Here is an 18,530-nt window from a genome sequence, read left to right on the forward strand (position 1 = left end):
CATTCTTCACTCGTCCCGAGTCTTGCCAAGATACCTATCTCGGTACTCGTGAAGTAATGACATACTTTCCGCACTAGCATCGAAATACTTCTTGGTGCTCAAATGAAATAAATAGTACATTTCAATGCTACATACCAACATACTTCTTGGTGCTCAAATGAAATAAATAGTACATGTTGGTAGTAAACCTTTTAGTGCGAGTAAAATAGTATGTAATAATGATTTAATATAATATTGTTAATTTACTAAAGTTTCATTATTGCGTCATTTCATCTTATAACTACTACCCATTGAATTGAATGACCTTTTTCACGTTTTCTGCAGCAATGCAGTCGACTGCAGCAATATTGAAGCACGACATTGCTGTCGACTGCTACGGCAGTAGCCGTAAATGTCAAAATCAAATTTCCTGTCTGGATTTTGACGTTCATTTAAAATAAATAATCAAAGGGGATCATCGATTTTGGGCCCGGAGGACAAACCATCGCGTATATTATGGTACACTACACAGACGGTTACAGTAATTATAAACGCATTTGATTACGGAAAAAGATATAATATTGGGTGTAAATGAAACGGGAATGTATTATACAATAAAATAAATTATATCTATTATTAATTTCCGTAAATCACACCATCATCTTTATTAGCATAGCAAAGCTTAACGCTCAATTTCGCACAAACCGTGAGGTTTTCACTAAGGAGTTTAAAATTCTCTTTGCACTAAACTTTATGATTGGTAGAAAAGTCTGTATTCTAATTTGGCACTAACTGCCACTGTTTGTCATTGCTATGTCATAGCCTCATAGCTGACATACGTGAGATATATGCCGCAATGTATGCATTGCGCGTTTTATCGGAGCTTTGTCTGAGGTGTGTTAAGTAAGCGCGCAATCAAAATTAAACATGCGTAAACAATCGTTACGCGTACCGATGAAACTGGGTAAGTTAGTCATGGGAGAATTAACGGTCGACCGCATCGCGAACTCTCGGCAGTTCAAGCGGACCGATCGTTTAACGCGAACATTGAAGTGAGACGGAGATATGGAAGTCGATCAAACGTTCTCTACAGTGAATCAGTACCCGTCAGATAGTGTCTGCGTGGGTAATTTAAATTACTTGGACGTCGTAATAATTATGGTTGTAGTCCATACAATATTACATATACGTGAGAATTTTTTTGTTATTACACTAACATGAGTAAGAAATTTATGAAGGTGAAACAAACGTCGTGTCCATTTTCTAAAAGCAACAAAAAAAAATCGAAACAAAAATGGTTAATAGTAATTAAACGGATTCATTTACGTTAGAGATTTTTTTGTAGAATATAGTAAATATAAAGAGCTTAATGAACATGAAATTTTTATGTACACATTAGTTGTTATTTTTATGTAAAAAAATTTTTTAATAAAGAAAGTTATTGGGGGCAGGTTTCTGTGTCAAGCTGGAAGAAAATATAAATACTTAATGAGTATATGCTTGAGAACAGCATATTAGAAAATCTCTAGTGTGGGGATTGATGTTTTGGTTTATTTTTCTATTTTAGTAATAATTTGGATTTATAAAAAAAAATTGACATATTTTGTGGAGATTTTTTTCAAAATATATTATTTGTAACATAGGTAATCACATCTCAAAAAATCTCTAATGTGAGAATTAATGTAGATTTCTCATACATTTTGAACTGTGGTGACCGGTCTAAAAATGGTCTCATCTCAGCTCAGCATGATGCTGGTGACTTCCAGCGCTGATTTTCTGATAACAGGTAAAAACTAGGAAGCTTTCCTGAACGTGTAACAGCATAGATAGACACTCCCTATTTACTGGCGCGAATTGTAATATTAAGTTTATAGTTTGTAAATTTAGACTGACAAGGCTCAAGTCCGTTTCTAATTTTCTATCGAACATTACTGCAAAAATATATAATCTTAAAATTGTCTATTTGCAGTCAAGTGTAAAAATATGGGTTTATACAACTTACTCAAGAATATGTCCCATACTTATTAGAAGTATTATAACAAATTAAAATATTTTCAGAAAATATTTACTAAGAAAAAGTGACCAAGGCCTCCAGTGCCCCAGGCTGGAATCGAACAAGCGTCCTCTGCTATCGCATCCCATAGTTCTTACTTTGCTGACATAAGTGCTATGAGACATATTTTTGAGTATGATGTGTGCTAAAATATGGGTGATAAAAATATGGGTATATTTTTATACTTGACTGTACAGTACAGTATTATATAATCTGTGGTACAGTCTTGTTAATATGTTTATAGCAGATGATTTGTATATTACATGAAGATCAATTTGATTATTTACAGGCTATGCAAAACGCAAGATTTCGACATAGTGCTATCTCACCTAGGGCACTACTTCAGTGCCCAGTTGTATAGCAAACTGGCTCCTCCCACACCTGATTCGGAAGCTACTACCATGGATATTGAGGATATTGGTAATTTTTATTTTTTTATTAGGGTTCCGTACCCAAAGGGTGAGCAAACGGAACCCTAATACTGCCTCTACTGTCCATCTGTCACAGGACTGTATCTCAAGAACCCTATTAATAGTTGAAATGTATACCTACTCAATTATAAAATGTATAATAATATAACTTAGTACAAAGGGATCCCCATATAAGTTTTTTTTTTGTATATTTTTATTTTTATAATGGTTCAAAGCTATAGGAAAAATAAATCTGTATAAAATCCTCAGGACACGATTTTGACTCGCACTTGACCGATTACAAAAAATCTACTCCTGAGATGAAAATGCAGTTGAAATTGTTGAACTCCTATGCTGATAAAGACGCAGGTTGTAGCAATTTTTAACCTTTTTGATGCCAATGACCGATATATACGCACCGTAGGTTCAACGCCAAAGAATTAATCGGTCATAGACCACAGAGCAACATAGACCTACGTGCATATGCATAAAGTTCAATTTTAGTTTTGACACTTCGTTGACGTGGCGCGTGGATGACAGCTTTTGTGTTAGACACGGCGACGCAAAAAGAGGGGTTATATGTTTGACACCAATGCTTGCTGCATTGCTAGAACTGGCGGTGGTTTATTCCCTGATCCCTATAAGACAGGTTTACCTAGTTTAGGGCTCAGGACACTATTCCTAGGCTGTCTAACAATAGAATACTCCTCAAAATGTAATTCTACTATGTAATAAGCTGCATTTTTGATACACAAATAAATCATTTTTCATTTTCATTTTTTCGTTTCAATGTCTGTCTGTTTACGTGTCCGATTTCGATGCGGTTTTATTTACGTAAAAGCGAGTTTGTTTTCAGTAGTTATTAGCTATTATTGAAAGAAATCCAGCAGTTTGAAGAGTATCAGCTCTTTTCCAAAATGATGTAGGGCATTTTATAAAATTGATCTTTTTGGCATAATGTGTAAGGTTTATTTTAAATTTAGTAGTTATTTGATAGAATAGAATAGAATAGAAAGATGTTTATTTCCCTAGTTCGTGTGTTACATTCTGTCCAACAGGGCGGTGGTGTATTCGGCCTGTGTGGGTGTGTCAGCTACTTACGATCTACTTATGTTTGTCTGAGAGATCTGTATAAGTGTCAAGTAGTGTGTGCTGTATACTTGTTAGTGTATGTACAAAGTAAATTTATGTAAATTTAAAGTGTTGTTGAATGTTGGCTTATCCTACTTAAAGCTAATTACAATCTATGGGGACGTGGAGCGGTTGTTCGCTTGCTGAGTAGCCGACTCCTGTCATTTTTTGGTACATAGCTTATTTCGCCTAGTCTAGTGTTAGTTATAAGGGGGTTGTACTGTCCGTGTCCGATGTAGACGTCACCAGGGGTGTCAAGATCCTCGATATGCATTTCGCGAAGTCGGCGAAGCATATCCTCGTTTAGGTCTTGTGCACGAAGGTGCCATGGATCCCAGTCTAGCATATCCCAGAGTATTGAGGTTTCTAGACGCCTTGGGAACTGCCCGGCGGTCTTGAGAGCCATTCGATACTGGCGTTCAATTTTTAGTAAGTTGCTCTTACTGTAGCGTGAAAGTAGTTGTACCACACCATAATCCAGTATAGGAAGTATGCAGGCCTGAATGACGGCGAGCTTCACAGTCAGATCTGTCTTGGCGTGCCAGCCTATGATAGGGCCTAACGCGCTTCGTGCTCGTCTCGCCTTCTGCACTATGTAGTCCGTCTGTTTGCCCATGGTCATGGTCTTGTCTAGATGTACGCCTAGATATTTTATAGTTTTTTTGTAGTTGAGATCCTCGTTTTTTATACGGATGGTACTGCGGTAGTTTCTCTTGTGAGTGAACATGGCACACTCCGTTTTGTCTACGTTGCATTTTAGCCCCCAGCGAGCATAGTAATTAATAATGGTTTCGGCGGCCCAGCCCGCGCGGCGTGTGGCGCAGTTTGGGTCAGGAGATCTGTTGAGGATGCACAAGTCATCGGCGTATTGGGAGAGCTTTAGTCCACGAATGTGATCCCGTTTATCCCAAATGTCGTGTACGTACAGGTTAAAGATAACCGGGCCTAGGATGGAACCTTGGGGGACTCCGTGTGGCACAGTTTTCTCGTCTCCGCTGGTAGTTCTGAAGCGTCCGTAGGTTTTGCGACCAATCAGGTAATTCTCTATTAGTTTGATGATGTTGTTTGAGACATCAGCTGTTTGAAGCTTTTTCATTAAACCTTCGTGATTTATGGAGTCGAAGGCCTTCGAGAGATCTGTTGACACCATGGCCACGCTCTCTTTAGCTTCCAGTACATCTGTTATGAACTTGCCAGTGCGAAGAATTTGTGTACCTGTACCTCTGTTCTTGGTAAAGCCATGTTGGAATGGTGGTTGGAGCTTATCGGCCGTCTGACGCAAACGCGATAGGAGCAGGCGTTCATGTAGTTTGCCCATGATATTTAGCAGAGTGATGGGTCGGTACGATTTGGCCTCCCGATGATTCTTTCCTGTTTTATGTAGGAAGATGCACTCCCCGATTTTCCATCTATTAGGATAATACCCTGTCAGTAATAGGTAATCAGCTATAACTTTGTACCTGATGAGGAATGGGTCGCCTCCGAGTTTGAGGGCATCCGCTTTAATTTTATCCGGGCCAGGTGCCTTTTTATTCTTAAAACGTCTGAGCGCGTGTCTGATTTCATCTATAGAGGTAGGGTCTAAAGGCTGGAACGGTGTGGTCTTCTCTGTGCTCTTATCTTCGCTACTTATCTCGGCTTCTGTGATGATTGCTGCGTCGACTAGAGCGTCAATGGTTTCAATCTCGCTGTTGCAGCCCTCGATGTGGGGTAGTCTCTGTACCGGAGCCTTCAGGTTGCGTTGGATTCGCCACATCTGGTCTCTATTGTTCTGTGGATCGTTTATCAACCGTGTCCATTTCTCGTTATTATATTCCACAAGTGCTTGTTGAACCAGGCGTTTCAGATGATTGTACGTTCTTCTTTGTTCGCTTACTCTGTTTTGATTGAAGCGTAAACGCCACGCTTTATTCTTTGCTTTATTTCTTTCATCGATCAATTTATTGATTTCCTCTCGGAGATGATCTCTTCTATTGTTTTCATGTAGTGGCGCATACACATCCAGAGTTTCGGTAAGGGATTTTTCTAGTTGACGTATATATTTCTCGCATTCTTCGTCGGATGTTATTTTTTTTGGCAGGTGTGAAGTTTTATTCCATAAGGTTTGCTGGAATTGTTGTCTAATTTGATCGTTGTTTGCAATATCGCGGGTGTTTCTTACCAGAGTTTTCTCTCTATCCACTAATACCTGTAGGTTCAGTAGCCAAGGCATGTGATCTGAGCCAACCGATGTTGTTTGTTTGCATGTTATGGTGTCGAAGGCTTGCGCATCATACGAGAAAATGGCTGCATCGAGAATGCCGTAGCCTGCACTGTTGGGTCTTGAGGGTAGACCCGTGTGGTCTATGGTGCAGACGTCAGAGTTACAGAGGTCGCGAATAAGTACTCCAGCTCCCTCGTCTCTGGTCTGGTTGAGTGTGGTGATTTTAAGGTTTAGGTCTCCGATGGTGATGTTTGGAGATTCAGTTATGATATCTTCCAGTTCATCATTAAGCGTTGCGGCATCGATGTGCTCTGATCTGTGCGGTATATATATTCCCTTAATTTTTAAAGATTCTCCCGTCAGATGATCGTAAACAAGATTGATAGCGACACCTTCGATAATACGGTCGCTTTCTTCAGTTCCCGGTGTTACGTCGGTCTGGCTCCATCGCAGTCCACGCATCACATACATAGCTGTAGTTAGATGTGATGCGATCGAGTGAGTGATCTTGTCATAGTTCTGAAGATTCATGCGGATTTTAGAAAAATCTACGCGGCACTCGTTGACAACAATTATGTGGGGTTTATGACGGTCGACAAGGGACTTTAGTTCGAGGAATTTACCTTTGAGTCCTTGCGCATTGAGGTGTAGTATGCGCAGTTTATGATATTGATTTCTTGGATTATTTGTTGAGAATTTTGATGAGGATTTGATGTTGTAACTGTAGTTGAATTGTTATTTGATATGCGTTTAATTTTCCCAGTACCCCACAGCCCAGCAGAAGTAAGCCGCTGCCTCTCTACCTGCATCTACCACATAATGGAGGGCACGGACAAGCCCCAGTTGTGCAAGGTGCTCCGGGGCTGGCCTCGGTCGCAGCTGCTCCGGGCACCGTTCCTACTGGACCTGGCTTTAGCCCTGTGTGCGGAGAGCGACTGCAGGGCTCTGTGTTTAGACGTAAGTATCATATTTATAGTATGTATGTTAGTTAGTTAGTGTGGGTCAAATCTTGGAAGCTAAATTTGACTCACTTCCCGATTCCTGATTGAGCTGAAATTTTGCGCTGAAATGTAAATCGGATGATAATGCAATATGTATTATGTTGACATGGAGGTGAATTGATGATGGAGACAGGAGGTGGCCATGGGAACTCTGTGATAAAACAGCTCAAACTAATTGTGTTTGGGTCGTTAGAATATACATAGAAAGACAAGTACAGTCAGCGATAAAAGCTTGTATCAATAATGAAATTTTGCCAAAAACTTATTTTTAAAACACACTTAAGGGCAGTGGATATTATATCACTACATAGTATAAAACGAAGTCGCTTTCCGCTCTCTGTCCGTCTGTCTGTCCCTATGTATGCTTAGATCTTTAAAACTACGCAACGGATTATGATGCGTTTTTTTTTAATAGATAGAGTGATTGAAGAGGTAGGTTTATATGTATAATTTGTAAAGATTTTGTGTAAATTAGTTGAACTACCCCGACTACCCGTGCGAAGCCGGAGCGGGTCGCTAGTTTATTTATAAAAGAGGCTTGAGAGTGTTGAATGCGTATTACGTACGATCTGATTCGTTCGAGGTTATTTCCAGCTGTTATCCCCAACTCCAAAGTTGTTATCATACACCTTAAAATCCTATTGGATCAAAACCTTTTATTTGTATGAATTAAGGCTATCCGTCTTGCCTGCGGTGGACATTATGAAATAAATTGATTTTTCACCTCAGCAGCTCGAACAAGCCTAGTTTCGTCACTCCAGGAAGTGAACTCCATGAAACAAATTAGCTTTTTAATTTAGTTAAGGCCATGAATTGCCACTTCATACTTCTATTATAAATTGTTTTTTTTTCTCTGTATTATTCTGTGTAATTCGAAATACATTTTAACCTTTAATATGTTCTCACTACTGTGGTGAAAAATTATATATATATATTTTTTTATTTTTTTTATTTTTTATTGAGAAACAGTCTTAAAATAAACATAAGCAACTTAGCTAATAGCTACAAATTGATTTTTTATAGACCTATAGTTTCCTAATTGACATATCGAGGTACAATTAAAAAGTAATGATAAATAGTGCAAACTTGTAGTGCCTAGTAGTTGTACATAATCAAAACAATAGTATACCTACTAATACAATAGTATATAAATGTATAAAAAAGAGAAAAGACTTATACTTATACTTTTAACTTACTTAGATTTAATTTACTAAGATTACAAGTACTTACTATCGGGTTGCTTGCAAAAAAAAAAAAAAAAATCACCCTTATTTTAATAAAGAATATACAGTTATTTTTTATATGTGCAACACGAGAGCAAAGTTATTTTACATCTCGTGTTTTTGAGTCCCTCGCTATGCTCAAGATTCTGAATTAGAATCACTCGCTTCCTCGTGATTCAATTTTAGAATCTTTCGCTTTCTCTGGACTCAAAATAAACACTCGCAAGAAAAACCAACTTTCCTCTCTTGTTGCACAAATAACTATTGAAGCCTAGTTATCTCACTAATAACTCTCGTACCTTACTTAAGCCTTCAGCCAGCTTTGTTGCTTGAACACGGTACTCGACTGAAAAGTATTAAAGTATTATATCACGATTGTATAAAATACTATTTCATTTTTTTGGGAATACTTTGTAGTTTGGTGCGGTCCGGAAAAGGGTTGTTAAAATTTTATTGTTATTTGTAATTTTAGTTTTTTTATTGATTTGCCTAATTGGAATAAAGGACTTCGTTGTGAAATAAAATGAAATGGAAAAATGTGCAGGTAATGAAAGCCGGGATATTATCCCTCGAGTCGGAGTGCGCGGTGCGGCGCCGGTGCGCGGGCGCACGCGCCGTGTTGCCGCGCGCCGCCGCCGCCGCCGCCGTGCTGCGGGCGCTCACTACTGAAAGGTACACCTATACTGTATTATATTATCCCGGGAGTGGGAGTGCGCGGTGCGGCGCCGGTGCGCGGGCGCACGCGCCGTGCTGCCGCGCGCCGCCGCCGCCGCCGCCGTGCTGCGGGCGCTCACTACTGAAAGGTACACCTATACTGTATTATATTATCCCGGGAGTGGGAGTGCGCGGTGCGGCGCCGGTGCGCGGGCGCACGCGCCGTGCTGCCGCGCGCCGCCGCCGTGCTGCGGGCGCTCACTACTGAAAGGTACACCTATACTGTATTATATTATCCCGGGAGTGGGAGTGCGCGGTGCGGCGCCGGTGCGCGGGCGCACGCGCCGTGCTGCCGCGCGCCGCCGCCGCCGCCGCCGTGCTGCGGGCGCTCACTACTGAAAGGTACACCTATACTGTATTATATTATCCCGGGAGTGGGAGTGCGCGGTGCGGCGCCGGTGCGCGGGCGCACGCGCCGTGCTGCCGCGCGCCGCCGCCGCCGCCGCCGTGCTGCGGGCGCTCACTACTGAAAGGTACACCTATACTGTATTATATTATCCCGGGAGTGGGAGTGCGCGGTGCGGCGCCGGTGCGCGGGCGCACGCGCCGTGCTGCCGCGCGCCGCCGCCGCCGCCGCCGTGCTGCGGGCGCTCACTACTGAAAGGTACACCTATACTGTATTATATTATCCCGGGAGTGGGAGTGCGCGGTGCGGCGCCGGTGCGCGGGCGCACGCGCCGTGCTGCCGCGCGCCGCCGCCGCCGCCGCCGTGCTGCGGGCGCTCACTACTGAAAGGTACACCTATACTGTATTATATTATCCCGGGAGTGGGAGTGCGCGGTGCGGCGCCGGTGCGCGGGCGCACGCGCCGTGCTGCCGCGCGCCGCCGCCGCCGCCGCCGTGCTGCGGGCGCTCACTACTGAAAGGTACACCTATACTGTATTATATTATCCCGGGAGTGGGAGTGCGCGGTGCGGCGCCGGTGCGCGGGCGCACGCGCCGTGCTGCCGCGCGCCGCCGCCGCCGCCGCCGTGCTGCGGGCGCTCACTACTGAAAGGTACACCTATACTGTATTATATTATCCCGGGAGTGGGAGTGCGCGGTGCGGCGCCGGTGCGCGGGCGCACGCGCCGTGCTGCCGCGCGCCGCCGCCGTGCTGCGGGCGCTCACTACTGAAAGGTACACCTATACTGTATTATATTATCCCGGGAGTGGGAGTGCGCGGTGCGGCGCCGGTGCGCGGGCGCACGCGCCGTGCTGCCGCGCGCCGCCGCCGTGCTGCGGGCGCTCACTACTGAAAGGTACACCTATACTGTATTATATTATCCCGGGAGTGGGAGTGCGCGGTGCGGCGCCGGTGCGCGGGCGCACGCGCCGTGCTGCCGCGCGCCGCCGCCGCCGCCGCCGTGCTGCGGGCGCTCACTACTGAAAGGTACACCTATACTGTATTATATTATCCCGGGAGTGGGAGTGCGCGGTGCGGCGCCGGTGCGCGGGCGCACGCGCCGTGCTGCCGCGCGCCGCCGCCGCCGCCGCCGTGCTGCGGGCGCTCACTACTGAAAGGTACACCTATACTGTATTATATTATCCCTCGAGTCGGAGTGCGCGGTGCGGCGCCGGTGCGCGGGCGCACGCGCCGTGCTGCCGCGCGCCGCCGCCGCCGCCGCCGTGCTGCGGGCGCTCACTACTGAAAGGTACACCTATACTGTATTATATTATCCCGGGAGTGGGAGTGCGCGGTGCGGCGCCGGTGCGCGGGCGCACGCGCCGTGCTGCCGCGCGCCGCCGCCGCCGCCGCCGTGCTGCGGGCGCTCACTACTGAAAGGTACACCTATACTGTATTATATTATCCCGGGAGTGGGAGTGCGCGGTGCGGCGCCGGTGCGCGGGCGCACGCGCCGTGCTGCCGCGCGCCGCCGCCGTGCTGCGGGCGCTCACTACTGAAAGGTACACCTATACTGTATTATATTATCCCGGGAGTGGGAGTGCGCGGTGCGGCGCCGGTGCGCGGGCGCACGCGCCGTGCTGCCGCGCGCCGCCGCCGTGCTGCGGGCGCTCACTACTGAAAGGTACACCTATACTGTATTATATTATCCCGGGAGTGGGAGTGCGCGGTGCGGCGCCGGTGCGCGGGCGCACGCGCCGTGCTGCCGCGCGCCGCCGCCGCCGCCGCCGTGCTGCGGGCGCTCACTACTGAAAGGTACACCTATACTGTATTATATTATCCCGGGAGTGGGAGTGCGCGGTGCGGCGCCGGTGCGCGGGCGCACGCGCCGTGCTGCCGCGCGCCGCCGCCGCCGCCGCCGTGCTGCGGGCGCTCACTACTGAAAGGTACACCTATACTGTATTATATTATCCCTCGAGTCGGAGTGCGCGGTGCGGCGCCGGTGCGCGGGCGCACGCGCCGTGCTGCCGCGCGCCGCCGCCGCCGCCGCCGTGCTGCGGGCGCTCACTACTGAAAGGTACACCTATACTGTATTATATTATCCCGGGAGTGGGAGTGCGCGGTGCGGCGCCGGTGCGCGGGCGCACGCGCCGTGCTGCCGCGCGCCGCCGCCGCCGCCGCCGTGCTGCGGGCGCTCACTACTGAAAGGTACACCTATACTGTATTATATTATCCCGGGAGTGGGAGTGCGCGGTGCGGCGCCGGTGCGCGGGCGCACGCGCCGTGCTGCCGCGCGCCGCCGCCGTGCTGCGGGCGCTCACTACTGAAAGGTACACCTATACTGTATTATATTATCCCGGGAGTGGGAGTGCGCGGTGCGGCGCCGGTGCGCGGGCGCACGCGCCGTGCTGCCGCGCGCCGCCGCCGTGCTGCGGGCGCTCACTACTGAAAGGTACACCTATACTGTATTATATTATCCCGGGAGTGGGAGTGCGCGGTGCGGCGCCGGTGCGCGGGCGCACGCGCCGTGCTGCCGCGCGCCGCCGCCGCCGCCGCCGTGCTGCGGGCGCTCACTACTGAAAGGTACACCTATACTGTATTATATTATCCCGGGAGTGGGAGTGCGCGGTGCGGCGCCGGTGCGCGGGCGCACGCGCCGTGCTGCCGCGCGCCGCCGCCGTGCTGCGGGCGCTCACTACTGAAAGGTACACCTATACTGTATTATATTATCCCGGGAGTGGGAGTGCGCGGTGCGGCGCCGGTGCGCGGGCGCACGCGCCGTGCTGCCGCGCGCCGCCGCCGCCGCCGCCGTGCTGCGGGCGCTCACTACTGAAAGGTACACCTATACTGTATTATATTATCCCGGGAGTGGGAGTGCGCGGTGCGGCGCCGGTGCGCGGGCGCACGCGCCGTGCTGCCGCGCGCCGCCGCCGTGCTGCGGGCGCTCACTACTGAAAGGTACACCTATACTGTATTATATTATCCCGGGAGTGGGAGTGCGCGGTGCGGCGCCGGTGCGCGGGCGCACGCGCCGTGCTGCCGCGCGCCGCCGCCGCCGCCGCCGTGCTGCGGGCGCTCACTACTGAAAGGTACACCTATACTGTATTATATTATCCCGGGAGTGGGAGTGCGCGGTGCGGCGCCGGTGCGCGGGCGCACGCGCCGTGCTGCCGCGCGCCGCCGCCGTGCTGCGGGCGCTCACTACTGAAAGGTACACCTATACTGTATTATATTATCCCGGGAGTGGGAGTGCGCGGTGCGGCGCCGGTGCGCGGGCGCACGCGCCGTGCTGCCGCGCGCCGCCGCCGCCGCCGCCGTGCTGCGGGCGCTCACTACTGAAAGGTACACCTATACTGTATTATATTATCCCGGGAGTGGGAGTGCGCGGTGCGGCGCCGGTGCGCGGGCGCACGCGCCGTGCTGCCGCGCGCCGCCGCCGCCGCCGCCGTGCTGCGGGCGCTCACTACTGAAAGGTACACCTATACTGTATTATATTATCCCGGGAGTGGGAGTGCGCGGTGCGGCGCCGGTGCGCGGGCGCACGCGCCGTGCTGCCGCGCGCCGCCGCCGTGCTGCGGGCGCTCACTACTGAAAGGTACACCTATACTGTATTATATTATCCCGGGAGTGGGAGTGCGCGGTGCGGCGCCGGTGCGCGGGCGCACGCGCCGTGCTGCCGCGCGCCGCCGCCGTGCTGCGGGCGCTCACTACTGAAAGGTACACCTATACTGTATTATATTATCCCGGGAGTGGGAGTGCGCGGTGCGGCGCCGGTGCGCGGGCGCACGCGCCGTGCTGCCGCGCGCCGCCGCCGTGCTGCGGGCGCTCACTACTGAAAGGTACACCTATACTGTATTATATTATCCCGGGAGTGGGAGTGCGCGGTGCGGCGCCGGTGCGCGGGCGCACGCGCCGTGCTGCCGCGCGCCGCCGCCGCCGCCGCCGTGCTGCGGGCGCTCACTACTGAAAGGTACACCTATACTGTATTATATTATCCCGGGAGTGGGAGTGCGCGGTGCGGCGCCGGTGCGCGGGCGCACGCGCCGTGCTGCCGCGCGCCGCCGCCGTGCTGCGGGCGCTCACTACTGAAAGGTACACCTATACTGTATTATATTATCCCGGGAGTGGGAGTGCGCGGTGCGGCGCCGGTGCGCGGGCGCACGCGCCGTGCTGCCGCGCGCCGCCGCCGTGCTGCGGGCGCTCACTACTGAAAGGTACACCTATACTGTATTATATTATCCCGGGAGTGGGAGTGCGCGGTGCGGCGCCGGTGCGCGGGCGCACGCGCCGTGCTGCCGCGCGCCGCCGCCGCCGCCGCCGTGCTGCGGGCGCTCACTACTGAAAGGTACACCTATACTGTATTATATTATCCCGGGAGTGGGAGTGCGCGGTGCGGCGCCGGTGCGCGGGCGCACGCGCCGTGCTGCCGCGCGCCGCCGCCGCCGCCGCCGTGCTGCGGGCGCTCACTACTGAAAGGTACACCTATACCAGGGATGTTGCGAATATTCGCATCCGCATCCGCAACCGCGGAACTTACGCATTATTTCAACATCCGCATCCGCATAAAATCGATGCGGAGCTTAATGCGGATGCGGATGTCGAACAGGTAGGTACACAAAACGTCTTAGCGGCGCCGTAAGTGCTAAGTAATTTCGTCATTAGCCAATAGGAATCTCGTTTCGTTTTTGTGATTCGTCGATCGAGCACTTTAGCCTATGACGGACAGCGACAAGAAGTGAAAAGTTTGTTTTATTTGGACTTTAGTATAGTAATGCGATTGTGGGGCAACAAGAATTTTATTCAAATACTAATGCTTTCGTTTTTTTTTTAAATAAAAATTACTAAAGTGTAATATTTGTCATTTTTTATGTGCCTAATCTCGACATCCGCATCCGCATCCGCGGATGTGAGCCTTTAAAAATCCGCATCCGCCACTGCGGATGTCAAAAAATCGGCATCCGCAACATCCCTGACCTATACTGTATTATATTTTCCTTAAATAAAACTTTAAACGGATTATATCGCGTATAATAAAATTTAAAATACATCCTGACGTTTCGAACCCTTTCGAGAGTTCGCGGTCCACCCGTCCCCCGATGACGTTGTACGCGATATAATCATTTTATTTTATCCGATGTCCCTCAGTTATCTATGAATTTGTTATACATATACCGGTTGACTAAAAAATAAGTGCATTCCCGGTGCCAGGGAGGTTTTGGGATTATACTGAGCAACTTTTACTATGGGACCAACTACGAAATCGCGAAATTTACCCTTCCTTCCTGGAAAATGGACCAGCCAAAATGTATAAAACGGCCAAATTTTTTTTTCGCGAATTCGTGGTTGGTCACATAGTAAAAGTTGCTCAGTATAATTCCAAAACCTCCCTGGCAACGGGAATGCACCTATTAGGGTTCCGTACCCAAAGGGTAAAAAACATAATAAAATAAATATTTAAGCGTAACTCCATATCTTAACAGAAGCGACCTAATTAACATGGAATCTAGGCGCTCTATCCACTTTGCTTGCCTACTGTTCGGGATTGTGAAATTTCAAGCACCTCGTTACCTGCATGAGAAGCTCCGGTTTTTGCAGCGCTAGAGATTATCTGTTCTTCTCATGTGTCCCAAATACAAAACTGCAGCATTTCGTGGCAGTTTTAAGTACACCGCCACAAAATGCTGGTACAACCTGCCACCACCTTTTAAGAAACTAACTTCTTTGCAGTCTTTTAAAGTAAAACTAAAGAGTTATCTTCTCTCCAAGCAAAAAGTAGTGTCAGAGTGAAGTCATTACGAATCTTAGGTACTATGACTATTTATATTATTCTATATATATATACATGTATGTATTTTCTAGACCATGCTAATCATACTATTATTTGATGTCAACTGCTTCATTGCCGCTTTGTTGTTTATTGTCGTAATAATTAATTGTTATAGTTATCTTAGTAACTTTACTGTAGTTGGTAGCTGCGCGCAAGTACGCTCCTCATTATGTTGAGTGTTCACCTTTTTCAGTGTAATTATATACAGTGTACAAGTTAGTTATAAGGCCTTTTTTTTTCTCTTTCTTTCTTTGTATATATTGTATAACTGTGTACTTATACTGAAATAAATGATATTCTATTCTATTCTAAGTGGGCTCCCATACAACAAACCTGATTTTTTGATGGTACGGAACCCTTCGTGCGCGAGTCAGACTCGCACTTGGCCGGTTTTTAGCCACTGTGTAATATTCTCGTCTAGTACCCATTACACAAGAATCATTGAGCTTCCTGTAGGGCTAAGACCTAAGTCGATTTGTGTAAGATTTGTCCCATAATTATATATGTATATATTTTATACTTATACGTATCTGTTACTAGTGCCAGCCATCGCCAACTCACCGTGCTAGGCCTCATCAGCCTGGCATTCTCCCTGCTGTCCACCGCTCGCGGCAAGCCCCACGCCGCCTCCTGCTGGTCGCTCGCCAAACTCATACTGGCGAGGCTGAGCAAGGCGCAGCCCGAGACTGCCCCACATATACTGGCCACGTTGGCCGACAGATTGAACACGGACAGTCCACAGAGACAGTACGCAGGTAACACTAGAATACACACAAAATAGTGTACCAAACATCATGTTATTGATGATGCATTTATTCTTAAGGCCGTAACACACCATCGCACCGCACCAAGGTCATTGTGCGACGCACCCATTAGTAAGAGCGAGAAAGAGATATCGCTTTCTCGCTCTTACTTATCGATACGTCGCACAATAACCTTGGTGCGGTGCGACGGTGTGTTACGGCCTTTAAAACGGCACTCAAATATCATTCTTGTCATATTTTAGTAATCTTAATTCATTTTGAGTATGAAAACTTCAGTTTTAAGGCTATAATATTATTCACTTTAACTATAAAAGTACCAGGCGCACATAATTCGCAAAGAGATCGTCTCGTCTTGTTACTATCCACTCGTGGCCCCACGCCGCTTGCTGGTCGCTCGTCAAACTCATACTGAGACACTCCAGTTGCCTTTTTGGGGGGTAGGCAGTTAGGCACGATATGATCTCTCAGCTTTGTTTGACCTTAGGAATCACGGCATCGCCTGAGACTAAAGTGCAAACTCACTGCCTATGAATTCAATTAATTTGTTTTATAAATTTTGAAATGCTTTATCTCTAGCAAATCTTGTGTACTTTAAAAACGTCTTGAGAAGGTACTATGAAAGATAGATATAACTCCGTAATAGATGGATACAGTCTAAGGAAAAAACGTGCTTCGAAAATCACGAAAATTTTATTCTCGATCAGATGGCGCCACTATCTTTGGCCTATTCTCGTATAGAGGGCGCTGACGGTTTCGTTTGTTATTTAACAATTTTAACGCATATCAGTGTAAGAAAATGGGTCAAAATCATAAAAATAATTAATGCAAATAAAAAAACATTTTTCCATATTTAAATACATTTTATCATATTTTTATAAATCTTCATTTTTAGTTTTAAAGTGTGTCGATAGATGGCAGTGGCAGTGAATTTACTGTGGTTACATAATTTACTATGACAGTACCGCTTTCTCTTATTATAATCCTCTTTGGTACTATGAAAAACCAGTCCTTTAGGGTTATAATCGCCCAAGCTAAGTTAAGGTTTTAAGGCACTTTCCCTCCAGGGCCCATTAATTTTTTCCATCCTGTGCAAGTGTACATAAAACTCTTTTTCAGATTGCCTCTTCGTCCTGTGCAAACTAACCCCCGTCTCCGTCGAGCGCTGCTCCCAACTAAGCGCCATATTGGAGAACTGCAAACCCTCGGCCGACTTCAAGAGCTGCGCTCTCGTATTAGAGGCCGTACATCCGCTCATTAACTTCAGTGCACGGACGAGGGACTGTCTCTTCATGGTGTGCAGGAAGGGGATCAACTCTAGGTATTTCGATCAGTTCAAACATAAATTCTTTTTAATTTAGGTTGTCAGTATTTCAGCTTTTCTTATTGTACTTCCCACCTTATTTATGCACGACCGTTGTAAATGTCTCTGGCTTAGACTGTGTTTAGTTTAGTTTCTACATTACGCTATCAAATAATGTTTGAAAGCGTAATCGTAATCCTAATGATCCTATTATCATGAGAGCGTTTTCACATTGTCCGATCCGATATCGGATGTCGGAAGGAAGTAAAATGTAAGAAATATGTGTTTCTCTGTATTTATTTATACATTTAATAAATCATTATTGCTAAGAAACGATAGAGAGCGCAAAAAAGGCGGGGGTTAATATCAATGGCACTCTCCTACAGCTGTTTTTGTCATAGGCGCCTTCCGACATCCGATATCGGAAAGGCGCTTTCGATAAATTCAGCCATGTTGGAGCCCGCCGTTAGCTATCGCAGCGATAATATTTGTTAGTGTGCGTATGTGTAGGCATAATGCTTGTTATAGTGTGCGTGACCGCTAGACGGCGCCCCCGCGGCCTGTAGGATCCTACACCAATGTGAAAACGCTCTTAGGCATGCTAAAAATGATTTCAGTATTCTTTATTTAACTCTTGCTTAAACCATTAGTTGAAGTGGAACAACTGCTGATGAACACCATAAAGTCTTTGTGCTAACGTTGTTGTATCTTGCACTATCCCTCGATTCTATACATTGCGTCCAAACTAGTTTGTCCCATTTCCAGGGACTCTGCCCACCGCCGCCTCGCGCTGTCCGGTTTCCTGACTGTCCTGCGTCACGTGAAGGTGTCCCGGACGTTCAGCAGCAGCCAGAGCACGTACAGCGATGACAGCCATGCGTCATATCTGACACAGCTCACTATTGTGCACTCCTCACAAGCTGGAGCCCCGTAAGACCCGTTCAATTAGTCACTTGCTTTAAAAAAAAACAATGAGGTTAAAATTAAAACCCACAGATTATAAATTATTCCGACTGTCAGGAACCTAAAAAGTCTGCAGTCTGTGGTTTATGTTTCTGTTTCTTTTTTTACTTTATGGTGCACAATAAAAAATATTAACTTACTTTGCACTTGGCATGTCTAGACATTTTTTTAGGGTTCCGTACCGAAAGGGTAAAAACGGGACCCTATTACTAAGACTTCGCTGTCCGTCTGTCACCAGGCTGTATCTCATGAATCGTGATAGCTAGACAGTTGAAATTTTCACAGATGATGTATTTCTGTTGCCGCTATAACAACAAATACTAAAAACAGAATAATATACATATTTAAATGGGGCTCCCATACAACAAACGTGATTTTTTTGCTGTTTTTTTCCGTAATGGTACGGAACCCTTCGTGCGCGAGTCCGACTCGCACTTGGCCGGTTTTATTTATGGACTGCAATGCTGTCTGCGTTAAACTTTTGCGTGTTTATCCTCATTTCTCAAGTATATGCAATCTTTGAAAGCCAAGGCGCTTTGAAGCATACTCTAAAGTGCGCGCACCTAACCTTTTAATTTTTAATGAGGCTTTTGTAAATGAAAATGAATGAAAATGAAAATGAAAGTTTATTAATAAC

At 47.4% G+C, this 18,530-nt stretch overlaps 1 protein-coding gene across 1 annotated transcript in view; it reads left to right on the forward strand.

Annotated features, from left to right (window-relative positions):
• LOC134743975 (uncharacterized) overlaps positions 1-18,530 on the forward strand; it is a 67,188-nt gene that overhangs the window by 8,400 nt on the left and 40,258 nt on the right. The window contains exons 6-25 of the mRNA XM_063677606.1: positions 2,322-2,452; positions 6,540-6,733; positions 8,545-8,859; positions 8,959-9,243; positions 9,352-9,636; positions 9,745-9,846; positions 9,989-10,273; positions 10,382-10,492; positions 10,635-10,910; positions 11,019-11,303; positions 11,403-11,678; positions 11,778-11,888; positions 12,031-12,306; positions 12,415-12,690; positions 12,790-13,065; positions 13,165-13,266; positions 13,385-13,515; positions 15,407-15,621; positions 16,747-16,948; positions 17,696-17,860. Coding sequence (XP_063533676.1) covers positions 2,322-2,452; positions 6,540-6,733; positions 8,545-8,859; positions 8,959-9,243; positions 9,352-9,636; positions 9,745-9,846; positions 9,989-10,273; positions 10,382-10,492; positions 10,635-10,910; positions 11,019-11,303; positions 11,403-11,678; positions 11,778-11,888; positions 12,031-12,306; positions 12,415-12,690; positions 12,790-13,065; positions 13,165-13,266; positions 13,385-13,515; positions 15,407-15,621; positions 16,747-16,948; positions 17,696-17,860 — 4,299 coding nt within the window. The remainder of the gene's footprint in view (positions 1-2,321; positions 2,453-6,539; positions 6,734-8,544; positions 8,860-8,958; positions 9,244-9,351; positions 9,637-9,744; positions 9,847-9,988; positions 10,274-10,381; positions 10,493-10,634; positions 10,911-11,018; positions 11,304-11,402; positions 11,679-11,777; positions 11,889-12,030; positions 12,307-12,414; positions 12,691-12,789; positions 13,066-13,164; positions 13,267-13,384; positions 13,516-15,406; positions 15,622-16,746; positions 16,949-17,695; positions 17,861-18,530) is intronic.

Source organism: Cydia strobilella, chromosome 9, assembly GCF_947568885.1.
Source record: "Cydia strobilella chromosome 9, ilCydStro3.1, whole genome shotgun sequence".
Taxonomy (NCBI): domain Eukaryota; kingdom Metazoa; phylum Arthropoda; class Insecta; order Lepidoptera; family Tortricidae; genus Cydia; species Cydia strobilella.